Genomic DNA, 27,944 nt, shown 5'->3' on the forward strand with positions numbered 1-27,944 from the left:
TGAGATTACGACGTGTATTCATTAATGATATACCTATATTTACACGTTTATTATTTACATTGTCAATCGTGTTACAAAAATATTTAATCTTAACATTTAATCACTGGAGGCTGGTTCTTCTGGATCTATGATTTGAAGAGGCAGTTTATCCCCCCAATCGCTGTGTCTGGCACATTTGTATAGCGGTCTGTAATCATTGAAGATTAATATGCTACCGTGTAACACGAAGCTTAGTTTAAACGGTAAGTTGACGTCTATTTTTCAGTAACGTAGGCGTAACGCTATCGAGAAATAGGCACAAGTGGGTAATTCATACGTATTGGATTGGCGGGTGTGGGACAAGGACGTTTTTGTGAAACTTGACTCACGCAGTACTTTCAAAATCACGCGAAACAGAACTTCGTTTGGCACAACAACTCTTACTCACTTTCCGTGCTTACTGGCTGTGAAGACAATCTCCTCGAGTTTCCCTGTCGCTGTACAGATCCGACACATCGTATGCTTTGAACGAACCAAACTTGGTCTGACAAGTCTGGGCCACTGTGGATCATCTGCAGGACGCTCACCTATCGCCAAAAATATCGTAGTTTAATTTTTATCCTGATAAAATGCAGGATCGAGAAAAGGAAGGGAAAAGAAAAAATCACTGAAAGAATAACCTTTCTTAAGGACGACGTACGAATATCGTTCCTTTTTCAATTCTGATTGTTTTCCTACCGACACGGTGAAATAAGATGATTGGAAGTTACATGGTGTTTTGTCAACGATATATCTCGGGCAGATCATGTCGTGGGGACACTGAAATCAATCCGTTTATCCGTGAAAACTTCATAGACTATTGACATTGATTAGCGATAAGATTTGACTGCAGCCGTACACTGTGGACAGCTGCTTTCGGCTACTTACTGGTGCGAAGACGTGAAACGGATTCGGATTGTCAGTCTCCAAGGATTTACTGGACATATCCAAAACAAAGTCACGGGCCTCGTTTACAATCTGTACACATTAACGACACAAAATAGAAACAGGCTTGAACTGATAGCGTTCAAGTGATCTTAAATACATGTATATAAAATGATGGCAAATGGAAATTTACTATCAGTCTATGATTTTTCATATTTATGTATGCTCAGTTTATGGATTTGCGCAATGGAAAATAGTGCAAGGTGAGTACCCTGAATCCCGCATTTGTTCCCTGTTCAACGATGATTAAATAGTTGTTAGTCCGCATCCAAAGATTTAAAACTACTTCAAGCCTTGCTTGCGCGTTCGGCAACTCCATTAACGAAAATGCCGAAACGACGATGTCTGATTTTATCTGAAACATGGAAGAATAGGTTTGAAAACGAAGTTAACCAGCTGATGAGTTTACGGTATTGAGTTTAGCTGATTAATCTCACCCTTGCTGACGATGGTAAAAATTGCCGAAAGTAAACTTCCTTGAGCTTGGACGGGTGATTCGCTATTATGGATTCCGCCAAGCGATGCATGTCTCCCGAAGAATCTACGCAGTAATATTCATTCAACGATGTTATCCAGAACTGAGATGCCGCCCTAGGACAAAAGGGAAAATTTTTTTTAACTCGGCATAAGACCCCTTTCCTCCAATATTTTCGATAAGAAGGAATTAACCTACCATGTTACTGTGCCGATTCCAGATCCAAAGTCAAACAACGCTTTCGGCTGAAATTCTTTATCAGCCAGGTGTATCTCGTTAAATATCTGATATAATACTGAATATTCCTGAGCTCCACGAGCCAGCATGTAACATAGGCTTTTGTAAGCATCGTATTCCACAGCAGCCCAAGCGTAAACCCGCTGCTTCAATTTAATTTTAACGTTATACTGATTTCTCTTCCAAAACTCGTCTATTTCATCGTTAGATAATTTACTTAGATCGACTTTTCTCGACACTAACTCTTGCACTTCCGTTAGTTTATCAACAAATTCATGTTTTTCCAAGGGTGGGTGGCGCTGTTTTAAATAATTAGCTAGGATGCCAGCCACTTTGCGCAGAGGTTTCACTGGATGATCTGCGACGTGAATTTATAATTAATTAGGGATTCATTAACGCGTTGTGTCACAACTCAATCGCAGTGCAGACAGTGAAAGTTAAATCTAAACAAACAAGAGAAACAAGGATTCGAATACCTGCGGTAGCTTCAATCATCGCTTTTTCGATCCATTCTGGTAATTGCATGGCTCGTGACTTTATTATTCCGGGATGTCGTTTTGGATTGAGCTCATCTGTTTCTATTTGTTTATTCACACTCTCGTCAATTTTCACCATCGCCCTCACCGATGCCTGAGATGTGAAGACAAATTTTACATTATCTATTAGGATTTAATTGTAATTAAGATACTCGACTTGTTATTCAAACCTCACCCATCGCTTCTGTATGATTTCCAGTGCCGTAAATCTTCGCAACATTGTTACTGAAAGAAATTTTATTCATTATAAAAATCATCGAGCTTCGCTTGCCTGCTTGTTCAAAACAATTACGTCTGATACGAAATTTTTCGTTTGAAAGACCCGTAATGTAAATGAAAATGGAAACCACTAACGTTATCTATTTTAATTCCTTTAAATTGTGCGCTCCGCTTCTTACATTTTCTCAAGTAGTTGTGCTCTAGAATTTTTATAGTCTATGCACGGACATAACCCAAAATACCGCATCTATTCAAATGCATACTCATGAGCTATCACAAATACTTGTGTGTGTATGTCAGATCTGTTTGCCAACCGTTTACGGTTTATAAATAAGTCGATGAGTCTTGAAAGACAGATTCGAGGATGGGAATTCAATTTACCAGTGTAGCTCAAGAGGACCAGTTTTGATTGAAATATAGAAACGAACGCGACAAGTGCGATACAATGAAATTCGCGGAACACTTGGGCGCTCATATAACTCCGGAATGGAGAAAACAGTACATTAATTACGAGGTAACCAGATAGTTGATGAAATCATAGTTTTATATCACGCATGTATACCTATAGCAGAGTGTCTTGACCGTTTGAAATGACATGGAGAATTGAGTTTCCATTCATGTAATCCACGTCCAAATACATCTAATATCCAATATTACATTTACTTACAGAATTCGTTCTAGATTACACTACTCTGACTCTGTCGTACCGTCCTGTTTATTGATTGACAATAATTTTTCAAAACGATTTCTCGTGTACTACACCGGTTGTTTCAAGTAATAACTAGTTATAACCTAAAACATAAACAGATCAGAGTATCTTCGAAACACGCTCTCCAATACAGACTCATCGAGTCTGTGCGTGGTGAACACTGTAAGACAATGAACAAATATCCAATAAGAGGTTCGACTCAGACAAGAATCTTGACAATTTTCCTCCAGGCACTTTCCAGGCCAACATCCCTGGCCATAATCTTGTATACACGCGATCTGGTGATGAAAGCTTAAAATAATAAAAAGGCGGTAGGCCACTGAGGTTTCAATTCAAATATTGCATCGACTTTTATGCGTTTTTTCAAAATTGACGATTGATTGACGAACACAAGTGAAAATTTCGAAGGAGAATCGTTGATAATTAGTGTTAAATAAAAAATGATAAAAACGCTGTTTTGATTAAGGAAATGAAGGCCTTGTTGTACGCTGCGATCGAACAAGCTCCAGCGGTAGAAGCTATCGAACCGCATGTTTTGGAAAGGTATTTCAGTAAATTTGACGAAACTTTCTTTCACTATTGTGACAAGGAGCTGGCAAAAATCAACACGTTTTATTCAGGTGATTAATAAATTGTGCATGACTCACAGTATTATTGCTTACATACTTGGCGTGAATTGAAAAAAAAATATCCGATCTTTAAATCGAAACTGGTTTCTGCAGAGAAGTTGGCGGAGGCGATGCGTAGATACGCAACCCTTACAAGTGAGCTGAGTGGAGTTCAAACCGTCGTCGACGAAGTGAAATCCGGCGGCCATAAAGGCCCGTATAATGGACGCATTATTCACAAGAAGCCAGTACCGGCGCGTAAGATTCGGGAATTGAAACTTGCCTTTTCCGAGTTTTATCTTTCGCTGATACTGCTTCAAAATTATCAAAATCTGAACTTCACCGGGTTCAGAAAAATCTTGAAGAAACATGACAAAGTGCGTTGCATATCGATTCATAAATATTCGATATCACTTGATACATTAACAGTGTGTGCATAATATCATATCATATTCTGCAGATGCAGATAACGCGTAAGATTTCATATATACTACAATCGGGAAATGGATGATTTCAGTTGTTAAACGTTGAAGTAGGGTCGAAATGGAGAGCAGAGCACGTCGAGGGCGCGTTATTTCATATTCACAAAGACATCGACAGACTGATTGGTGAAACGGAGGCAGTATTCACCCGCGATTTAGAACACGGTGATCGTCAACGAGCAATGAAACGTCTACGTGTCCCGCCCTTGGGAGAGCAACTCTCGCCCTGGATAACGTTCAAAGTCGGCCTCTTTTCCGGGGCCTTTGTAGTCCTACTCGTGGCCGTCGTGCTTTCCGGTAATGATGAGCCAGGGCAAAGCGAGAAATACCTTTTTTTTTGCAAAAACAATTTGTCCACACGGAAGTAATCTGCGTCGTTACAACTTGACCAATAAAAATTTTATTGGAAAAAAGGTATTTCTATCCTTTGCTCGATTGGTTTCGACACCCTCTTAATACTAAGGTGAAGGGATCCAAGGATCAATTGCATCAACTCAATTTTATCACAGGGGCCTATAACAACGACAGAAGTGACTGGAGGGTATTGTGTAGGCTCTACCGTGGTCCGTTCTTGATGATACAATTCTTTTTTCTCATGGGAATAAATGTTTACGGATGGAGATCCTCAGGGGTTAACCACGTGTTAATCTTCGAATTAGACCCACGAAACCATTTGTCGGAGCAGGTTAGATAATGCTTCCATTACACGTACCATATCCATAAACAACGGTAAATATAAAAATAAGACCAATTCAGCCATCGATCGATCATCAATTCGTACTAATTCTCATTTTCAGCACATCATTGAAATGGCGAGTATTTTTGGAATCGTTTGGACCTTGTCGGTGCTCGGTTTTTTGTACAGCGACAATTTAGGAGTCTCCCCATTTGTACAGCCGGTAATTTGACAAAGCGGAGATTGGGCCAAAGTGGATTTTCTAGACAATATTACGATTCTCGGGGGTCTGTTAATCCTTCGCCAGTAATGGCTCTCCCTTTCGAGTTGTAGGGGTATCAACTTATTTGTCATCTAAGAATGGAAAGAAGCAAATCCACTCTGCCCTAGTCACTTCCTATACTAGCTTGACGATGTTCAATACTTATTCGCCAATTGACAATGCCGTTAGTTGGTCTCGATTGAATATTCAGTCATACAATGAGAGTAACCTTTAATCCGCGCAGGTTCTGCTGTATGCAGGATTAATGGCATTCCTTTTCAACCCGACGAAAACTCTGCGACACGAGGCTAGATTTTGGGCGTTGCGAGTCATGGGGCGAATATTTTGTGCACCATTCTTTTACGTGGGATTCGCCGACTTTTGGCTTGCCGATCAGCTCAACTCCCTTCAAACCGTCTTCCTTGATTTGCAGTACTTTGTCTGTTTCTATACGAAAAACTCGTCATGGACCAGAGTTACGGGTGAGGAATAAATACGATACATGAAATAATGCAATTACAGTGTGTCAGTATGAATTTCAATAGTCAATCACATTTCACATGATATAGATGCGGAAGTCTGTATATTACATGAGCACTCGATGAGGCCTTTCGTAGCCTGCCTGCCGGCGTGGTTCCGATTCGCTCAGTGCCTAAGACGGTACAGGGATACGAAAGAAATTTTCCCTCACCTGGCAAACGCATCGAAATACGCTACGAGCTTTTTCGTCGTCATCTTCTCATACCTTCACCTCGCGTACGCCAGTAAGCGATCGCCTGGTGTATAATTCTTTTACGTTAAACTCCGTCGCAATTATTGGAAAATGTCCTCATGACGTCAGAGCCTAATAGTGGGCGCCATTGTACCACCGCATAACCTAAGTTTTTCATTTTAATGGTGGCAAATCGTAAAATTCTTGGTCTTTCAAATTGCTCATGTCACATAAATGAGTGAATCGTAATCAATAATATACATGTTCTATTATCCACGCGCGAAAAAATACGGTCAACGGTCAGCTGTCAGCCTGGTTGCATTGGTTTGATTTTTTTCCACCAGACGACGCATCGCAAGGTGACTATCCCAATAAGTTATAATGATTTCCGTGCCTGCAGATCGTTACCAAACAACAACGCAGAACCCGTATTTCTACCTCTGGGTTGTCGCGAGCGTTGTTAGTTCCTGCTTCGCCTATACTTGGGACGTTAAATTAGACTGGGGCCTACTCGAAGTGCGAAAAGGCGAGAACAAGTTTCTTCGCGAAGAGATTGTTTACACCTCGCCGGTAAGTTTATTTTCTCTTAGAATTAAAGCCGTTGAACAGTTTTTGCGTAATTCGAAATATTACGATCTATGCGTTTATAGAATTGTTTTACGCAATGATAACTTTTTCGGAATCGCGAACCGTGTTCGATATGCGGCACATGAGCGCTTGCAGTTTGTAGCGAACTTCAGTTTGCAACGTTATATGCGTGTGAGTGTGTATCGATTGTAAAATGATTTGGTTACGTCACGCCGCAGTATTACTACTACTTTGCGATCGTTGAAGATTTTATCCTCCGATTTGGTTGGGCATTTTCATTATCTCTCACCGAAATGGGCTACGTGCATGCCGATCTGATGGTCTCCATCGTTGCACCCTTAGAAGTATTCAGGTGCGCATCGACGAGTGCATGGAAGATAATATACGAGGGTTTAAGAATATTGGCCAAGCTTTCATAATTGCATTTAAACTGGCTATAACAACTATGTGTGATCTTTGATGGAATTTTAGCTAAAAAAATAGCTTCAATATTTCTAAACCCTGCAGTATCGAACGTTTGATATGTACACGTATACGTAATATGTAACTAATAACGCGTCCGCATGTCTTAAGGCTTTTCATTTCCATCATACATGTGCTGTCCTATAACCCAAATCCATATATGGTACTTGGCAAGTAACATATTTTTCTCACGTATGAACATTTATTGACGTTTTAGTCAATGTATCAATAATCGATGTTGATGTCATCGGTATCGCCTAGCTGCTTGGTATCAATGTAACTCAAAGTATCTCTTATCCCTGGTAAATAACATCGTATAGAAGGTACATGTGGAATTATTTGCGACTGGAAAACGAGCACCTCAACAACGTTGGAAAGTTTCGAGCGGTAAGAGACATTTCGATTGGACCAATGCGTTATGACGAATTTACTGATCGGGGACCCGAGGGTGCCATGCGTCTTATGGACGCGGCTGATGACGACGGCGACGAAGACAGCTGCGACGGTGTGCGGTGATAACGAAGTGGAAGAACCTGAAACGGGAAGACGATCTCAATTCTAAAATATTACAAATTTTCTGAGTAGGTTTAATTAAATGCATGAGGCGTCCTCCACCAATTCAGTAACTTTTCTTTGTTATTCTCTCGGATCTGTGCCATAATTGGTTATATAGTAGTACAGTACTACAAGGTACTCTCCGTGAATTTTTTATGATTTTTTAATTTAATCGTTAAAAATAAAATCGTTTCGGAGTTGGTTTTTTTTCTTCCTTGAAACCCGTATACCAGGAAAGCTTGATCGATCTTCCGTGATATACGGGTTTTTAAAAAAAAATAAGCCATTTCCGAAATGAGTTATTCGAAAAATTTGAAACATTTCACAGAGAGTATCTTTGGGTAATAATACTATGTAACCAATTATGGAACAGATTCGAGAGGATAAAAAAAAAGTGGCTGATTTGGTGGAGCGCGCCTCATACATTTATCTGTATTCTGTAATGGAAACACAAGCCTGGCTTATACATGTATATAAATATCGTACAATATCAGCTAACTGCACGTTTTGCCTTTTGTTACGTTGTTAATAATATTACCATCGTGATATACACAATAATACGTAATTTTGTTCGAAATATATATTGTTTGTATAATATTCAGCTAATCTATATAAACGATTGGATTGAAAACAGGAGATTCGTTTGGAACTTTTTCCGCTTGGAGAACGAACATTTGAATAATTGCGGTAAGTTTCGAGCAGTCAGAGATATATCGATCGCACCGATCGACCGTTGCGATCGCACGCAAATATTGCGAATGATGGATGCTACGGACGGGGTGCGAAATCGTCGGAATGAAGAAAAAAACGACAGACCGAAATCGAAGTCGAGCTGCACTTTAATGCCCGACGTAGAAACGACGTTGAAAGATTTCAGGAACTAATTTACAGATTAGATTATTTTGTTGAGGATTATTTCAACAAATTTGAAAGTACATTACTCCTAGATCCTTTTATAGTATCCGTTGTACAACGTCTCATTACAAAATATTTCATCACTTACAACGCCGTATGCACGAGAGTGTCAGTTTTATGTACCCAGCTGTTCAACGCCGTGTAAACCAATATTATAATATTATGTTAATAATATTCGTTTCACCGATCAGTTGTTAATTTATTCATATCGGAGTGCATCAAGAATATTTATCAAGTCGGAACCAGACAATTGAGTGTATATTGAATTTAAGAAGGCTTGCCGCTCATTTCGAAATTGGTATAACACCTGAATTAGTAAATTGGTGAAATGGTTGGAAATTATTTGGAAATTGACTAAAAAAAAAACGTCGGTGAAGCTGTAGGAGAATGAAAAAAAAAATACACACATACACACTTATACGTACTTAAGTAGCAGTAAAGGATACAGGTGGCGCAACAACGGCTTTAACCGCGATAAGTCCGTCCGAGGCTTGATAAGCTCTGCGAGTCGGACGATATATACGGCCTACATGTACGAGGTAAAGTCATGTAAATTACTGTGCCAGTGGAATACAGAATACAATTCATACCGGACGCGGTAGAAATCGTGCGATTGCGGGCCTCGGACATCCAGTCGTATAATTATATGAAATTATTAAAGTTGCTTAATTTGTTCGTCCGATTTTCGAATAATTTTCCGAGAGTTGAACTTAGATGCCAACCGCACCTGCGGTAAGCCGGCGGGCATGGTGTACGGGTGTATGCGTGCCTAGTAGGGAGGTTGCGGAGAAGAGGGGGGGGGGGGTGAATTTCCCGAGGAGCAGAAGCGCGAGAATATTGATTGAAGCTCGAGGCGACGGCGCAAACTCCGGGGGAATACTTCGAGGACTTCATGAATGACACCTTGCATATGGAAGGAGCGATCCGTTGAGTTTTAAATCGCTATTATCAGCTGTGCCGCGGGTTAAGGAAGCGACGAGGATGCCCCCCAGGCCTTTCCCGTACGCGTTCCTCGTCTTGCTCGGTGTTGTTATCTCGGCGTTTGCTGCCCAGGATTTTCATCGCTATCTGCGAGGTACGTTCAACAACGGCTCTTCTGTATGCACAATAATTATTTTCTTCTTCCAATCTGACACATCGTCAATAATCACAGTTGCAGTGCTGGTTGCTATTCGAATTAGGTACCAATTTTCTTTTTCCACATCCTTGACCCTCGTCCTCGAACCAGACTTCGATATCTTTCATTCGGACAGTATGTATGTACGTATAATACGTACTTTAGGCGTGAATTCGCGAATACTTACCGATGATACACAACGCACCTTATTCACGTTGCTTACCAATTTCGCTTTATCCATCTATTCTTTCCTTCTAACGTGTGTTTCACCCACGTGACTGTATCTCTGCACTATACGTTATGTACCAGATAAAAAAGGTCTCTATCGTATGGAAATTGAACTTACACGATGTGTGAGTATTCCGCAAGGATTATCCACCCCGAAAATTTTTCTTATTGTGTAACGCCCTCCGAAGGCGTTTTAATCAAATTCTGGCGCGTTATTTTTCTGCCGACAATTTACGCACTGAACCATATTGGCCATTCGTGTGGTAATCGAATGAACGAATTATTCGAGCAGAATGCCAACTTGTAGTTACACTTATTGTCAGCTTGTGTGACAAGTGACTCGTTACCAGCTCCGCGACACCTGTGGATTCATCAATTCATGTGTTCCAAATATTAAGACATTGGTCAGCGCGAATCACCGATGAACGCTCTTCGTTCAGAGCATTTATATATTTTTCTTATTCCATAGACACGGTATATGTCTTCAACTAAAGGAAGTACAAGTGACATCATCCGTAGAGAGATATATATTTATAAATATATTTTTTAATCTAATATTTTAATCTTATACTAACAATAAAAACGTACTCCTGATTTTGCAGTAGAAACCAACGACAATGCTTACCGTAATTATCACAATGATGTTTACCGGCGTTATACTTACGTTAATTTTTTAGGATCACCTACTTTTTTGTACTTTTTGTAGGTCCGCGGGTAACTTGATATATTTCGTGAAAATTATAAACAAGACACGCCCTTTCACTTTTCTGTTACATAGCTGTTACATGCAATAGTAGAGATTTATGTACACTTATTCTATAAGATAGTTGAATCAAAAGGGAGAATTTACCTGGGCTTACTAGAAGGCGCAGTACGTGTTTCAATTTTCACGTAAATCTATAATTATTGACGCGAATTATTACCCTCGTATAATCTAATAGTTGTTCATAATCTCGACGTACGTCTGATAGTTTGTAAAAAACATCCGGGTGTATAAGAAGATCATTCCGTATCTTGTTGAGATTCAAAGTTATTAAAACTGCAGGGATCGTCAAACTGAGTTGCGTTTAAAGACTATCGAAAACTACGAACATCATTTCTGCACAACATAGGCGTCGAAAGTACGGATCAACTTTGTCGCGAACTGTCGGTGATAGGTATTGATTAGGTGTGAGGAAATGGGAGGAAGACGTGAATTATATATTTAGGACTAAATCTACCCGGCATCTCCTGTTACGTTATTGCTTTTGACTTAATTTGACTGACGTGATTAGACAAAACTGGACAGAAAAGTACGTCCGCGTTGCAACTGAATCGTTATAACATACACACTGTATGAAAATTGCCCGCTGTATACATACTAATATGACCTGGCCAAGAATTAGGGTGTAACAAATAGCTATATCAGGCTTGGATTATTGAATGGGTTGGCACTTGAGAGTCTATGGCGTTAGACACACTATAGGACAGGACTTATCAAACACCATTATCTTACCGAACCGGAAACTCATTTGCCGGCAACAGTTTGCTCTCGCAGTTAGCCGCGACCATGCAGCGGTCATATAAAATCTATAATTGGTGAAAGATGCGGAGGTTCCCAGTATTTTTGGGAAAATGATTGCAATTTATTGATAATAATTATCGCAGGCGGATCGCAAGCTTTTCCTATGAATTACATTCCAACTTTATTCATAAGGTTTGTCTTGAAAGTACGTGATAGTTATATTAATCGAGCTAATTTCTAGCGTGTGATAATTATTTTTGGGTCACGGGTATTGCTGAATAATAAAAAGGCACGATGCTTAAGTTTACGAATATTCATGGAGTTTCTATGAGAATTCCTGCGGATTTGCATATTTCTTATTGTGTTTATAATTGCACGTGGAAAATCGGGAGTAATTCCCACAACCTCGCCGAAATATCTCTTTTGATAAAATCTGGAAACATCCAGGTAATTAATTCATCGTTATGACAAATTCACAGAATCGCAAGCAGCTAAAAATATATTTGTTGTCTAATTAGGATCGGGTTGACTGAGTTGTAAAATTCGATGAACTGCAGGTGAAAATGTAAAACAATTTAGTAATGGTGCAGCGCATCGCAATTATACTATTACGCGTAAGTAATGCAGAGGTGAAGTTGCAGTGTTTCTTCAATTTCAATATTTAATCCGATGACCGACAGTCCTTCACTGTCCAAACTCTATGTGTATAATTTATATCTGCAGTTTTTTGTCAACCCGATGAATATTTAAGACGCTCATATCGGGATCCGACATATTAGATATGTTTAATAATTTTCAATAGTAGTGATATCGGACCGGTCTGCGTACAGATCCCGATACCGAAATTTTACCGACAATTTTAGCCGCTTCACAGCCCGGACACAAACCCACCCCCATCCCGGAAAAAGGGTTTGTATCCAGACTGTAAAGCGGATAAAAGTGTCGGTAAGATGTCGGTATCGGGATATGTAAGTAGAATCGGCCCTATATCACTACTTTCAACATCACCGTCGACTGCACTTGCAGCACATAGCTCCGATATACAGGCATGCAGTTTCCTCCTTGCAGATCTGACGCCAGAACCTTCTTCCGAAAACTTGGCTCTGACAGACCTGCAGACGTGGTTATTAAAGCCACGAAATCACGATGCCGCCACTTACGGTTCACTGCACTACCCAGGCTCGAAGGAATTTATCGAAGGAACTCGCAGGTTCCTTGAAGCTTTGATTGACAAGTCGAGGGTGGCGGTCCATCGAAGGCTCGGCAAAAACCACCGTTTCAATGAAGGCGGCACGGTTCACCGACCATACGCGGGACGGTATCACCCCAGAGAGTCGCAACCGTTTCTGATACACCCGAGGTATCCTGTGTTCAACGAGCCACTGGCTGAAGCGACGTCCCGCCAAAATCTGCAGGACTACCAAACGGCCGAACATCGTCACCGTAGCCAGGATGACTTGAATCACGAAATGAAGAATCGACCGTCATTTGATTCTTCTTCAGCAGATCGTTTTCCCTCCAATCACCAGGAGCCGGAAGTCGGTGATTCAAGAAGCCACGCTAATGATCACGAAGTGAAAGGTGATGAATTCTCTTACATGTTTGCTCAGCCGAGCATCCCCGATAAGCAGCCTTCGTTCGCCTGGACACCAAACGATCCAGGCTATTATGATGGTCTCGAAGTGACGCGTAAGTATTCCTTAATCGTTTGTCGATTGCGAAATTAGGTTTCGTAGGTCACAAAACAATAGATTTCCCGTGAGTCACGCGTACCTTATACCTAAGTAATGATCCGCTGTGCCTACAACCGCCGTTTTCCTTTACTTTTTCCCAGAAACAGATATGGAGGACTTCCAAGACGAGAAAAGAACAGAGCGAACCCAGGTGACCAGCGTGGACGTTAGACCGAGTCACGACCAGGAGTTGGTGAAATTAACTGAAGTAAATTTTCCGACGGATGGCAATAGCGACGACAGTGACAACGACAACGACGGCTACGATGACGAGGACGATGCTCCAAGAGCTCCTCCAGAACTTCAGCGTCGCGCCGAGTCACACGGTCCCTTGGTCACATCGGTTGACCACAAGATCAACAATGACATCTATTTTGTTGGTACGTGGAGGAGCGTTTATCCTATTCCTATCTTCGCGGAACCATAAAGTATGCTTTTGTCTTATAGCTGCATCCTACATTAATACGTTCATGACTTTCTGCATCATGTTTCAGCGGTTGTAGCTGGTTGCAGCGCCGCTGCTATGTTCGTCCTAGTGCTGATCAGTCTCACCTGGTGCAGGTATGTACGATCCTTAAAATCTTTCGGTATTTACAATTATTCGGCCTGTGTCACTCGGTTGTTAAAAAATATTAAGAAGAAAGAAGTGTACTGTATGAACAGAAAAGAACCTGTGAATTTGGAATAAGACTAACATATCCCGCTTCCTACAGACTTCAGCGCGGAGCTAAGGCTGCAGCGGATGTCGAGTATCCGGCATACGGCGTGACGGGTCCCAACAAGGATACATCGCCCTCGGGTGATCGGAGGCTCGCTCAATCCGCGCAAATGTACCACTATCAACACCAAAAGCAACAGATCATTGCCATGGAGAGGTACGGAGTATCAATGAAATTCTTCTTCCTTAATTGGAATCCGATCAGCCGATTCGTGACGCAAATGGCGTTAAAACTAATACGAACATACTGTTTTCGCAGTCGAACCGCGGCGGCTCGAGATCCCGGCTCTGTGTCGGAGGCGGAAAGCGACGAGGAGAACGAGGAAGGCGATTACACCGTATACGAGTGTCCAGGACTCGCCCCGGTATGTATCAGATTTATTCAGTTTCACAGCGACAGACGATGACAATAGTCGGTGTTTCACTTTTGAATGTGCGTGTTTTGAAGACGGGGGAAATGGAAGTGAAGAACCCGCTGTTTCACGACGACCCAACCCCTGCAACCCCGGCGGGACCGGGGCAAACCAACCGATCATCAGAGGACCACATGTAGTTTCGACTGGGGCGCAATAGACCCTAAATTGCAGAAACCTTCCCCTGCTGGGTTTCCTGGTGCTTAGTTCACTCTGAATGTATCATATCCAAAGTCTTTAATCCAATAGTATACATACATTATAGATGTACACACACACACACACACACACACACACACACACACACATTATACATACTATACATAATTAATATGCCATACTGCAAAATCCTATATTACTATTTGTACTGTGAGACGAATCTTTTTCGTATATCAATAACTATAAATGCGAAGTAGGTATGTTCGCGTATTCTTTCGAGACGCATAATGAGAGTCAGCCGCGCTGCGAGGAAAACGAATAAGTAAATTAATATCAAATCGAATGAGAATCCTATACAATGCCTACATGGAACTCGGTTTTCACTCGGGGTTATTTTTATACCTAGTGTGGTTTTCACAATATACGGATTAACAAACACTACGAGTAATCCGCGATATCGAGTAATCTCTGCGTTTCATTCTTCAGCACGAACCTGAAATACGTGTAATTCATCCATCGTATCGATTGCTCTCACGATTGAGTAAAGTCGAGGTTTTGTTTGCACGATGTGATATGCGAGAGTTTTTGGTTTGAATTTCACACAAAGAACCGGGACGATTCAATTACCGTCGAATCGTATACCTATTTGCACTTACTAACAAGAGTATAATATTGCTTCCTACGTCCAAAGTTCAGGAAATTAAAAATATCATCTTCCATCTCTACCGATAAGCTTATTAAGAGCAAATTAACTTTTCTCAGCGACGTTACTAATGTTGCATGTCATCGTCACATGGAACTATAGGTACCGATAATTTGAGAAATCTTACAGAATTTTTAAATTGTGTTCTGCTTTGAACAGAAATGTTTACATGAATACAATATTATTTGGTATTATAGTTGCATATTGTGAGAGAGGAAGAGACAATTTTCTCCTTATAAAAATGCAGGTAATTCTTTTCGAGTAGGTACATCACATTTATGGGCTTCATTCGTTTCGTCTATTTTTTTATGAGTATAGAGAGTGACTATTTATCGAACGAATATATGAAATGCGAAGGCAAGGTAGCTCACCGAAGAGAAATAGGGATTTTCGGATGCTAGATTCTTATTCGTTTGAGTATTTGTAAAGTTATATATTATCAGCCGTACGTTTCACATATTGACTATCGTACTGAGGATTAAATCAGTTTGTTGTTAATTTTGTTTTTCTGTGGGGCCACCTTGCATATAGCAGAACTTTGAATATATAAATATATTTACAATTGAATATATATATACATATATATATATCTATTAACAGACGTACCTATGTATACATCCGACTATATCTACAGTTGAAAAAGAGACTTTTATTGATGTTATAATGTATAATGAATCAAAGAATTGAACAACCCATTCTAATAAAGTATAGCGTGGCTCTTTTAATAATATTTTTTAGTAATATACCTATGTAATTATGCGGATCTCAACACGGATCAAGAGTCGTAGGTCCAAGTTGTTTTGCATTATACGCATTCAGTTCGTAAAAAAAAAAAAAAATACCGAATTAGCATAGCGTAAAGCACCTTCTTGTATGTATACGTACATGCTATATAATATTAATTTTTTCTTCCACACGTGGTATTGCTAATATATGGCAAATTTTATTAATTTACGCTCTTCCAGTTAGAAAAAAAAGAACAACAAACCGCTAGTGTCTAGTGTGTATTAGAAATGATGTATTATTATTTTACTAAATAAATGGTTTATTTTATAATTTGTTCGAACATCTTTAAATTTTTCGCAATAATCTTCATTACTTGAAAATTACCACAAAATCCTGCAGAGTTGCAGACTGTCCGTAAAAACTTCCTAATATCTGCCGGTGCTTCACATGTTCAACCACTTGTTCAACCGTTGTCAACACAAAAATGACGGACATTCAAATGTTTGGAAAATAAGCAAAAAATTTTATTTCTATCACAAAAATTGCTGACAACATGCTTTATAGTAAACGTAAGTAAAGGGTCAACGAGGTAGCAGTGAGAGGCACAATAAATGTCTGATCGTAGGCCTCCCATGCGGACAACTCCAAGGATTCTTTATTTGACCCATCTGCGTCATAAGGCGACGCATATCGACATCGTTCAATGCTTTTCCTACCATGACAGCTCCACGGCAAGCTCGCGAGGCAAGCATTTGCCGCACTCGACTTGGACGAGGTATTCCATCTCCGCAATCGATACTGTCGTCACTTCCTCCTTCCCTTATCAGAAACACCAACTCCTCTATGTCTTCTTGACCAAATTGCCAATTTCCACTAACAGGTATTCCCGTCACCTCTACGCGATTACCTGGATCTCCTGGGGGTAATAAAAAAATATATTTTTTTCATGTTTCTAGTAATCAAAATTGCTTTCTGACATAACACTTATGTTTATCTCTATGACATCAAACTTACCCTGATCATTTATTTTAAACGTAAATCCATTGTCAATGAAAGTTTGTTGGTGCTCGATCAGTATAGTTTCATTGAGTACGGCAAGATTTAGTCGCTGAGGGGCGATCAACTTCTGAGTACGAAGTTTTGTTTCCGCTTGCAATTTTTCAAAACGGTACTTTTCGTCAGTGGCATGCTGGTCCACGATAAATAAGTCGTCGTCAAGCCGTGCGACGATAAAGCCAAGATTAAACTGTCCCACGATCTCCATCTGCATTCATAATTCAGATACTCAAGATGCAAGTGTGCGACTGCAAGGAATAAATTACCAAATTAACTGGATATGCTAGAAATAACAACCCTGCATGGTTGAAATTCAAATTGTGATTAATTGTTGATATCGTTGAAATAATGAAGACAGCCATAAGAACTGCAGCACCTAAAGTGCGTATGAGGCCATAAAACAGTGACGGAGTGAAATGAAAATGTAAGTAAATAGACCTTATCAAAGGAGTCTTTTGTCAATTCTCGGCGTAATTCCTGCTCTGCGTCTTTACAAAGATTTGGTTCTATCTTTGTTCTAAATTTCACTTTTCTTGCTAGATTTTGACCATTTGTTCCTTGATGTGCCTTACAGGCGACAAGAGATTGTTTTATCAAGTCAAGATTAATTTCCATTGTTATTGTAGTTGACTTTGTCGAGTACCCGAGTCGTGGTAGATTTCTTTTTTTCTCATTTATTTCTGTACAATAGGATACAAGACTGTTACTATCTTCTTGAATATTAATCTCAGTATTTTCCGGAGTAAGCTGCTGCCTCTTAGCTGGTGGTTCTTCCTTAGCTATGGAAGATGAGGTTCTCTTAAAGGTAAAGTTAGGTTCGACCAGCTTAGCAGCAGTCAAGCTTCCCAGCGTTTTTTCCCAAGTTTGTAGAAGGCTCGATTTGAGACTGGCCAAAATTAATGATTCTTGTATTAAAAATATAGTTCTTTTGTCAGGGGTAACATTAACATCTGCGCAATCTCTCTTCAGGTTTAAATTCAAAAATACAAATGGATATTGTTTGGCATTGTACTTGTGATAAACATGATTAACAAGCCTTGATACTTTCACAGGATCGCACGGACGACCGTTGACATAAAAAAATTGTCTGTCTGGAGCAGAACGACCCATGGCATGATCGCAGCTCGAGACGTAACATTCCCAGGAGAAATTGTTTTTAGACTTTTCAATGACGTCAGAAGGTAGTCCATATTCTTGAAGTACAGAGTCCTCCGGTAAAATTTGTTCAACATGAAGCAGTCCGTCGAGTGATTTTTTACCAAAAATAGATAGTATATTATCTTGGACACTGGTTGCGCCGAGCGTTCCCAAAACTTGAGAGGATTGTTTCCCAGATATGGTGTTACTGCACGTGATCCTAATATTTGTAGAGACTAAACAGTATCCATACAGGACCTGGATTGCCTTTGAGAATTCCTTTTTATAATTCCTTTGAAACTCTTTAGCTCGGACGGGAAGAGCTTTGAAAAGATTTCGAATGAATACAGTTGTACCGACTGCCCTCGCACATGCCTCTTTTTTCTTTAATAATCCATTTTTGTCAAATACCAGCTTGTAGCCATGTTCCTTGCACTTGTGCCTGGTAACAATGCTCAATTCAGAAAGCGCGCACAAGGAACTTAGCGCTTCCCCTCTGAATCCAAAAGTTCCAACCTCGGTCAGGTCAGAGAAGTCTCGAAGCTTTGAAGTGTGGTGTTTTAGCCCTGGCCAAAAGATAAGAATGCTCCGCGTAAAGGACACAGGTAATTGGACGAGGTGCCGAGCATTGTAGACTACAAACCTAGACCCTCGAAGTCTTCCTCAAGTACTCCGCACCCATCGTCGCTGACGCTAACGCAAGTCCGTCCGTGATCGGTTAATTTAATCTCAATCAATTTGGCACCACTGTCCAAACTATTTTCAACCAGTTCTTTAATCGCAGTGGCTAAATCCAGAACAACCTGGAAATTTCGGTTCGAGTTACATGTACTTCATTTCAAGTCATGCGATCCTTGTGATTTTTGTACATTCGTTCAGAACCATAAGTAAACAATGTGTAACCTAACCTGCCCGGAGCAAATATGATGAACGGCATCCTTGCTTATCGGCTCTATTTTTTTCGACGTCTCCGCTGTTGGTATCGCCTCGTCCATAATTTATAATTCAAAGTTACTTGCAGTGATCTTCGCGATGCGCCTATGTCACATGCTTCTACAAATTGTGTTCCAGACACACCTCAGTCTACGCGCAAGTCTACAGAAACTTACTTTGAAGTGCCGGTATTCTAGCAAGAGGGGGGGTAGTCGGAGGGTAATGAACGCGGAGATACATCTTCTTGAGTTTTCCATTTCCTATTAGTGCGTGATCACTGATCTTTCATTTAAAGATGGGGGATTCCCATTTGTGATCGCTATAATGAGAGTTTCTTGGGACTGACAAAAAAATAAAAGGTGATGGGAAATCAATTACTTTATTAATTTAGTTTATTAATATTTTGGGTGTTCGAGGGGAAAAAAAAAATGGTCAATTATTTTTGTGAAAAATTTTACCTGCTGACCCTCCATTTCCGTAACTCCGCAGAAAAAAAACAAACGTAGCTGTCCATCAATGAGCCAGCAAGAAGAAAAATATATTCTGAACGAAATGATTCAATTTATAATAAGAAATTCGATTAATTTTTTGTGCCTAATCAATCATTTGCGTTTGTCAAGCGACCATTTCGTAAAAGAAAAAATCCCTTACTGGTTCATTGAACGATAGCTACATGTAAACGAATTAAAATGCCGTTTGTTTTTTTTCCAGATAACCAGAGTGTAGAAATCCTGGAAACCAGGCGCCGCGGTTTTTTCTTTCTTTTTTTTTTTTTGAACACCTAAAATATCAATAAATATAAGCTGAAAATTTCTAAAGTAATCGATACAACAGTTGAAGTTTTTCTAAGTCACGACAAAACTCTCATTTCGGCAGTTATAGTATTTTGAGGGTAGACGGATTAATATGATAGTGTTAAGTTTTTACTGTTGGTTTCTTAGAAGAATTATTACTCAGGGTCATCGAACTTTGCAACCGAGTTCAAGGTCCATATGCTTTTTTAAGGCGATGCAGTACTTCTGCCTTCATCGACCGAGCAAACTCACACTAGATTTCTTGGCCACTGAAATGCAGGGAATGTGGGAATAGTAACAAGTGTCAAAAAACCGCAAATTTTTTTACAAGGCATATTCATTGCGCAAGTCACGTTGATATAGCCACGGAAAAAGGCGCAACTTGAACACAAGAAGCGCGATGGCACATGTTACCTGAGGTGGTAGCGAGTTCCGCAGTCTGATATATCCACTTATTGATAAGGAATGAATAATTGGCTTATGATTCGTTACGAGTCGTATTTATTATACGTATAATAACTGACATTATCCGCTTGATCCGCCTCAATCTTTATACATAAATCCACTTGTTGATAAGGAATAAATACTTGGATTACGGTTCGTTCATTTGGACTATGTTCCACCATTCATTGTTTATGAGAAATGAAAATTCAGTTGCTATGATTGTTAGAAGAGTTAACAAAAAATGTTGATGATCATACTCGATCAGCCAGGTAAAACGTGATATTACAGGTGAGTGAACAAGTAATATATGAGCACATTTATCATCTTGTTCATTGTCAGAATGAGTTACCGAGAAACAAAGTCAGCGCCGGGATATTTTTGTAGCTATAATATAAGAACAAATTAAGAATAGTATATGGGTTGTAACACTTTTTTTGGGGTAAACTCTTACAAGGGTTACATACGCACATCTCGATATGTATTATTGCATAAACTCTCTTGTTGTTAGGTCACGGGTGACCCTGATGTTCCGGAAAAACCAACTCACAACCCACGTTAAGCTAAGCTTATTAATCAAGTTAATCGTCCTTCTTTTCTTATTTATGTAACGCGTTGTGACAGGTGCAACGAATACCTTCAACGACTATCGCAACATACCGCCGACGCAGATAGTGAGAAGATGACGTGATGGGGAAGTCGTTCTGGTGAATCACGAACCAAGCCTGCCAAGCCAGGATGATGCGAGTTACGCCGTGATGCCAAACTGCTGTGGTGAAACCACGAGCGACTTGAAGGACGAGGACTTGATCATCCTCGGACCTCCCCGTACCCAACTACGTCGCGATAGCCGGTGTCATCCGAAAGCATCCGATCGTACGAGGAGTATCAGCAGCGAAACTTCGGAGCAGGATCCTTCTCTGGGCGTATCGCACCTCATCCCCTTCACCCAAGTAACGCACCTTATCTTACCGCAAGTGTCAATTACCGCACAAAGAGGACTACAGAAAAAGACATTAAGCATCCAAAATACTGTGACCTGAAGAAAACAAGCCCACGGCTATGCATTCGAGATATTCATCATTTTTCAACGAACTGTGATAAATTTTCATTCATTATAAAATCGATTATCCATAAATATGTACATACCTACATACACGTAAGTATGGCTTTGTGTCAGAGGTAGAGGCATAATGGTATGCAACGATAGCACCAGTATGAGAAGTGGAATGTTCGGGGAATCGTGCAGCGATACTTTGATGAATCACAATTTTATACCTGTGTAACAATCATACCTCAGCATAACACGGAAAAAGTGAATTACGCACACCGTGATGAGGTTTTTTTTACGAGTATTATAATCAGGGTTGCCTGGATTTTCCAGGTGTCTATGTATCTTATTTTTAAATATGTTTCTGTAGTGAAATATAACTCAACGGATGGATTAATGGATTGGGGAAACCCGTTTGAGACTCCAGGCTGCTTGATACTTAAAATACTGAGGCGAGACCTCAGTTGAGTCGTGCGTTACAAGCAGTGCGGCTTCACACTTGTTTCGTCTCTAAACTTTGCAGCCTTTCTACTCGTGTAAAGTTTATCTTAATACTTTGTCACACTTGTTTGACATAACTGAGGTGTAAAACGTTCGCGGCATCCACAAAAAAGATAAAATGCAGGGCCACACCACGTGGAACGCGATGCGTGGGTTTTGTCTACTTATACTCTTTTGGTTCAATCTACATGGACTAAGTCAATCAGCCGCTGTGAATCCTCAGCTACCCGAGGGAAGCCCATGTCTACTGGACACCGGTCTAAAAGGCATGTGCGTAAAGGCTGTGGATTGCCCGCAAAAAATAATGGAGATTAATGCGAGAAACTCCACCGACGATGGTCGTTGTGGGTTTGTGAAATTTGACGAGATAGTTTGCTGCACCAAGAAATTTTGAGGATCCACATCCCACAAAAATTGTTTCACACAAAAGTTGTCAGGTTTGGTCAGGACGATCTGATTAGTTTTTGAAAGTTGACCTTGAAGTAAAATTTCAAGCTTTTCACTATTTTTTAATGAAAGGGACTTTCATACTTTTTCCTCACCCTGTATAACGTTACTTTTTCATAATCGGTCAAATCATATACTGTGTTGATATCGGAGTGATGAACAATGTTTTGCTGTAAAACAGGTTCTTGGAACAAGTCAAACAGGCTGTCGGTAGTAATTCTGCAACTTTTTTTCCTCCCGTGTGCACTCTAATCGTAAGGGTCAAGATGGCATCGGATGCGAAAACTTGGCTAATTTAGCCGATTGTGGGGGAAATTCGACCGTTGACCTTACAGTTAGTTGCGCGCTGTGCCGCAATCGACGCGCATTTCTAACAAATACTTCTGGCATTCATCAATCAAGGTTTCTTCTTGAAGTACCGCAGGCAATTTCTAAGAATGGAAATAACAGCGTGGACTTGGATGTGTGTACTTCATTTGATATTACTTAATCGATGCCGAGCCGTCCACCGAGTCGTTGCGGAAGATCTAGAACTTTACGAAGGTAGCAGGTGTCGTTTGGGAGGAGATGGGGCCGAGCAAGGCGTGTGCGTCAAGTTAATCAACTGTCCAGTAAGAGTGCAGCAGGTACGTGCGGGGAACTTTAACGAAGGCGGCCGTTGTGGTTTTTCCAGTTTTCATGAGATAGTCTGCTGCAGAGAGCTCTCGTCAGAGCAACTGAAGGAGCAATCGAGACCAGCCGAAGCAGCTTGCCGAGAATTCCGAAGGACGTTGAACGTTGACGGGCCACCCGCAACTTCGGTCATGCCCTACATGGTGGCGTTGAGTTTCTCTTCGCCAAAGGATGAAGATGCCAGTGGAATGATCAGGTATGCCTGCGGCGGGGCTTTGATATCCCATATGCACATCCTAACTGCAGCCCACTGCGTCACTACCAATATCGACGGATTTAAGCCTGTTCAAGTTCTGTTAGGCAGTACGGATCTTTCAAAACAGAATCAAAACATTATTGTACCAATTGCACGGATCATCAAACATCCCCGGTACGACGAAAGCTCCAACCACAACGATATAGCCATCATAGAACTCCAGAACCCTGTCAAGTTTACGAGTAGTGTGCAGCCGGTGTGTCTGTTGACGAAACCCTTGTCAAACCTCGTTTCCGAGAGCGCAAATTTCATAATGTTGGGTTGGGTATCGACCTTTGTTGGCGGAAGCACACACACCCGATTAATGAAGGCTGAACATCTGCATCTTGTTGGAGGGAAAGACTGTTCGGAGAGTTACAGTGATCTTCGAGTTCAGATTCATCCAATCGAATCGAACGACACAGTGATTTGCGTGTGGGATCCTAGCATCGGCAGAAGAGCAGACACGTGTTGGGATAACACTGGAGGAGTTCTCTTGATCTCGTCGCGGGAATTTTTATTTCTTGCAGGCGTAACGGCGTTCGGACAGACATGTGGTGGAAGCAGACCTAGCGTGTACACGTCGGTCTTTGAGCACTTGACTTGGATCGAAGATCAGGTATGGCAGCGTCGTGATTTCTAATTAAGCACGCTACGAAACAATTTCATTTTGCAACGAGTCAAAATTCGTACAGGGCGATTCGAACGTCGTTGAAAATTAACTTGTTACGCCGGAATGGTTGAATATTAATTAACGAAACGAGCGAAACGAACACGATATCTACGCTGTGCAGTGTAATGCGACGAAACATATAAGCACTGATTTTCCTTTCCTTTCCAAGTTATTGTAAATTGCTCGTTGTGGAAAAACCGAAATCGTAATGGTCACTGACAATGAGGCTATAGTCTCGTAAGAAAACAGGTCCTCCTTGCATGGATGAGGTCACTTAAGTTCGCATGATCAAGGTACAGTGAACCCACTGAATAAACTCGCCGGTGAGATTTGTGCGCTAACCTCTCTTAAGAGGTACCTGAGGAAGCGGCACTATTCAGAGGGGGTTTATTCAGAGGGTTCAGCGTATCTGTTCAAGATATAATTATAACATGATACGAGAAATTATCTTTGACCGAACAATCGGTGAATAAACATAATTTGGTTTCATTATTGACCTTGAGCATAATCATCCTCCTTACATGTTGAGACCGTAAAACATTAAAAATTGTGTGTCGTTCCGGTAACATTGGTCGTTAAAGTTATAGTCAGTGAAAAAAAGGAAGAAAAATGTCGATACATAAGTTAAACACAGTGGCAAAACTACCACTGATTTTGTGACTGAAAATTGATTTTTCAATAATTTCAAAATCGCGAAGATTGCGTTAGATTCGAGGGGCAGACGTAGGTGGTTAAGGCTGAATATTAAATGATAAAATAACAAATTGTATCCTAGACGCGTACGTACGTGCGCTTGTGTTTTTCATAATATTTGGAATATAAACGTTTCAATCGGATTTATGGGATATGTACTATTAGAGTGGTTCACAAAGAAAGAAAAAAAAACATTTTTTTTGTGCTGCTTCCTGATAAAACTGTTGTATATGAAAAAAAATCTGCTGCACATTTGAGCTCGATCGGAAGAGATCTGGAGGTCCCGTTTTCAAGTTTTCGTTTTCACATAGAAATAACACGTAAAAAATGCTAACCTTAACTCACTGGTAATTTCGCATGAAATTATAGAAGTAAATGAAAAATGTCAAGAGACCTTTTTTGTAGGCAACAATATTTTGTAAAATAAATAAATAGCAAAAGCTTTTATTTTATGAGAATTTAATACGAATATTTTTGATCATTCAATTTTATCAGTTTTACGTCACAATAATAGAGACCTTTTTTGTACTAAATATTGTTGCCTGCACAAAATAGAGGGTGAATGTCTCTCGAAGCGATTTGCTTGAGCCAGTAAAAGTGATTTTGTGTACTGCATCAATCACTCTGATTGTGAGTTATTAGTTGAATACGCTTCAAAAGAAATAATGAGAGTGTCACATCCTCGATGCCCTCTGCCCTTAGATATTAGGTACATTCTAAATTGTTTCATACGTTTTCTTGATATCATGCAATTTTGTACCATTTTCTTCAACCGCTTGCACGATTGTTTCTTTTTTTCCGTTCTTTCTTGTGAAACAAAATAATCTTAATAACTATTTAGGTAAGCTACCCGCATGCGTGCGTCGGAGGGACTCTTTTAACATTTGCTGAGGACTAAATTGATGCCCGAAAATACCGAAAGGTATTTTCGAGGACAAGACATCTGGCGTACACACGCAGTGTAATAAAACCATCCATCAAATATTACCTGTTTCGGGTAGGATGGCGCAATAATAGAATACGTTATCTTTGCATATATGATGCAAGTACGGAAATTCTTACCCGCACGCGTGGAAAGGTTGGAATGGGATTACGTAACTAACCCACTACGCTGGACCCAAAATATTATCTATACATACTTGAAACTTCCTCATTGGCATAACTACCGTGAAAATGTAACGAACCAATCAGGAAGCGCGTTAGAAATCTGCACACTAAAGTACAAATCGTTAAAAAGTGTTGCACTAAGTAGAAGCTAAGCAGTTCAACAAAAATCTTTGAACAGAGCAGTCCAGATACGTCTTCTAACTAGAGTCGACCATCAAACAATCTTTTAACGAGACATGGACAGTTCAAAATCATCCCTGAAACAGAGCAATTCTTCGTCCACCTTCGATCAGGGTAATTCACAACATTTTTTTAGATCTTGACGAATTGAATGACTCTAAAGAAATTCCGCGCTTCTAATACTATATCAAATAATATTATTTTTCATAACATTAACCGAACATTATAATCTCAACTTCGTTTGAATTTGAATAAACTTAATCATTGTGTTCAATTTATATTGTGAGTTAAAACCTAATTAATAACTAATGATAATTCATATCATAAACAGTCATCGTCGAGCACGCAGAGCCGCCCTCAGCCCGAACCATCAAAATCGACTAAAGGTAAGTGATGACTTTTATTTTAAAAGCTTATCTCTTAATACGAGATCAACCAAAATAGAATAACTTCTCGTTCATCTCAGGTAAACCGTGTTCAAGAACTTTGTCTTAAAACGAGCGTCAAATTATTGTGGCGAGTTGATTCTTTCTTAGATAAATAATAATTACAGTCAATCCAGCCCCTAACGATAGAATACTACGCGGGTATAGTAAATGGCCGCAACAAATTTATGAAAGCCATAAGTTTAACTATTTTACCTCTTCGCCACGCGATAGACGGAGATGATGATGGACAGCAATTTCAAAATCACGCTACTCACTCGTGCGCCACAGCAACGATATCTGCCAACAATTAGGCTGCATCCTCTTGGCCTGATTGCTTCCGTATGCATCCCGGCTTGTTTCGCGTAGTAATTAGCCAACCGTGGAGACTGTAAGTTTAATGGCAAAACTCATTACTGGCAATTCAAAATTGCTGAATTTTTGTACTGTTATGTGTTTCGTATATGTACAGTGGAGGACTAAATCGTTCGATTCTTGACACCAAGTGGTCTTAAAATCAACACTACAATAGTGTGAACTCTATGGAATATTTTCGGTGTTACATTTAACACAGAATTTCTAACGGTGCGACGAGTTCAATTTTTTCTTGTTATTGTTGGAATCTAACAGTAAATAACAGGGTGGTTACTAAATCCCCGATACGAAATTCCCTGAATTTGCCAGGTTTTCCAGCCAAAATTTTTAAAACAAATATCCCTGACCACTCGTATAAATTGGTTATAGCGAATTGATAAAAATATACGTATTTTCCACATCATTGTTTATTTTTTTTATAAAAGTACGAACCGTCACTCGGGTCACACTGTCCCATCCAGCCGATGCGCACAATCGGTTGTAAGGTAATATTTAGGAATATTCAAAGTTTGAAGAGAACCTTCCGGCGGTGGTAAAAAAATTTGTATGCGATTTAATTTATCCGAAGCTTAAAAAAATTGTGGGACGTATGTGTATGATAAAAATATAGAGTAAACGATTCCCTGACTTTGCGCAAAAACCCCTGACATTTCCCCGACTATTCCAGAATTGCAGAATTTCATGACGTTTCCGAGGTTTTCCAGAATTCTCTGACCAGTGACCACCCTGAATAAGTACAAATATTACAAAATAAATGACAGTTAATTTTTCAGGGTGTATGAAGAAATAACTTAAAATTATATTCTGTTCGGAATTACTCACGGTGATTCGCATTGATGAATAACGATATCCTTGTGGATCTGCTTGCTGTGTTCTGAAACGACACCATGGATCACCGATATGGACGATTACTTACACAAATTGGCACGCTAATTGTACACTTCGAAAATTAAACGAAAATCTACTTTGAAATACGATGCACTTGTTAGTATAAGTATATCAAATAAGACTGCATTTGAACCGAATGAAGTGAGTTTACAGAGAATTGGATTAACATGATCCATAATTTTACCCGAGTTCAAGTCAACGCGAATGAAAATTGAACCGATGGAATTTGCTGTTCAAATGCTCTCGCAGTGGCAGTTGATCGATTATACACGACGTGAATCCCATTATAAGCAACGAATTAATAATTTAAACCCGAATATCCAGGATATTTTGTAACATTGTTCTCACTTTGAACACAACTAATACCAAAAACGTCAACATTCAGCCGTTAAATTGGCGGCAAATTGTCAATATGGCAGCGCTTCGGTCGTTTGTCTATTGTTTATACTACTGGAACGTCATCTGAACCGAACTGTACTATAGTTCAGTGCACAGAACCTGAGAGCATATAAGGTACATGCTCTAAGCACAGAACCCACCGAAATTCATTGTCGAGTAAGATTTCTTTCAAATTTTTACAGCTGCAACAGATGTAACCTTGTTTTGGTCAACTGGTTTGCTAATTGAAGTAATGGA

The 27,944-nt window shown here is 40.0% G+C and overlaps 5 protein-coding genes across 14 annotated transcripts; 3 read left to right on the forward strand and 2 right to left on the reverse strand.

Moving 5' to 3' along the window:
- On the reverse strand, positions 1-27,939 carry LOC124298965 (methyltransferase-like protein 17, mitochondrial). Of its 4 annotated transcripts, XM_046751711.1 has the most exons (11): positions 27,243-27,933; positions 26,324-26,434; positions 2,387-2,436; positions 2,152-2,305; positions 1,637-2,033; positions 1,401-1,554; positions 1,175-1,318; positions 907-996; positions 660-798; positions 428-566; positions 1-187 (listed from the first exon to the last, which is right to left on the reverse strand). In XM_046751711.1, exons 2-11 carry the CDS (start codon positions 26,364-26,366, stop codon positions 97-99), a joined length of 1,401 nt encoding a protein of 466 aa, XP_046607667.1. In that variant the 5' UTR covers positions 26,367-26,434; positions 27,243-27,933; the 3' UTR covers positions 1-96. The 4 variants fall into 4 exon arrangements, with proteins under 4 accessions (XP_046607667.1, XP_046607671.1, XP_046607668.1 ...); XM_046751715.1 differs by lacking the exon at positions 660-798 and having other exon boundaries at positions 27,243-27,939; XM_046751712.1 differs by lacking the exons at positions 26,324-26,434; positions 27,243-27,933 and adding an exon at positions 3,098-3,304.
- LOC124298963 (xenotropic and polytropic retrovirus receptor 1-like) lies at positions 2,716-8,586 on the forward strand. 6 transcript variants are annotated; one of them, XM_046751703.1, is made up of 11 exons: positions 2,716-2,944; positions 3,606-3,759; positions 3,862-4,124; positions 4,265-4,526; positions 4,739-4,914; positions 5,027-5,128; positions 5,412-5,649; positions 5,737-5,931; positions 6,280-6,449; positions 6,686-6,819; positions 8,119-8,586. In XM_046751703.1, exons 1-11 carry the CDS (start codon positions 2,876-2,878, stop codon positions 8,366-8,368), a joined length of 2,013 nt encoding a protein of 670 aa, XP_046607659.1. In that variant the 5' UTR covers positions 2,716-2,875; the 3' UTR covers positions 8,369-8,586. The 6 variants fall into 6 exon arrangements, with proteins under 6 accessions (XP_046607659.1, XP_046607661.1, XP_046607662.1 ...); XM_046751705.1 differs by lacking the exon at positions 8,119-8,586 and adding an exon at positions 7,250-8,111; XM_046751706.1 differs by lacking the exon at positions 5,737-5,931.
- Positions 8,881-15,904, forward strand: LOC124298964 (uncharacterized). Its single transcript, XM_046751710.1, has 7 exons — positions 8,881-9,474; positions 12,317-12,937; positions 13,083-13,361; positions 13,476-13,542; positions 13,695-13,856; positions 13,959-14,064; positions 14,148-15,904. Exons 1-7 carry the CDS (start codon positions 9,381-9,383, stop codon positions 14,250-14,252), a joined length of 1,434 nt encoding a protein of 477 aa, XP_046607666.1. The 5' UTR covers positions 8,881-9,380; the 3' UTR covers positions 14,253-15,904.
- On the reverse strand, positions 15,892-19,015 carry LOC124298962 (mismatch repair endonuclease PMS2). The gene is made up of 5 exons (XM_046751702.1): positions 18,802-19,015; positions 18,537-18,696; positions 17,195-18,459; positions 16,715-16,964; positions 15,892-16,616 (listed from the first exon to the last, which is right to left on the reverse strand). Exons 1-5 carry the CDS (start codon positions 18,886-18,888, stop codon positions 16,282-16,284), a joined length of 2,097 nt encoding a protein of 698 aa, XP_046607658.1. The 5' UTR covers positions 18,889-19,015; the 3' UTR covers positions 15,892-16,281.
- On the forward strand, positions 21,572-25,898 carry LOC124298966 (CLIP domain-containing serine protease 14D-like). Of its 2 annotated transcripts, XM_046751717.1 has the most exons (2): positions 22,569-22,686; positions 22,758-25,898. In XM_046751717.1, exon 2 carries the CDS (start codon positions 22,864-22,866, stop codon positions 23,608-23,610), a length of 747 nt encoding a protein of 248 aa, XP_046607673.1. In that variant the 5' UTR covers positions 22,569-22,686; positions 22,758-22,863; the 3' UTR covers positions 23,611-25,898. The 2 variants fall into 2 exon arrangements, with proteins under 2 accessions (XP_046607672.1, XP_046607673.1); XM_046751716.1 differs by having other exon boundaries at positions 21,572-25,898.
- Positions 27,940-27,944: the final 5 nt, after the last annotated feature.

This window comes from Neodiprion virginianus, chromosome 2, assembly GCF_021901495.1.
Source record: "Neodiprion virginianus isolate iyNeoVirg1 chromosome 2, iyNeoVirg1.1, whole genome shotgun sequence".
NCBI classification, from domain to species: Eukaryota; Metazoa; Arthropoda; class Insecta; order Hymenoptera; family Diprionidae; genus Neodiprion; species Neodiprion virginianus.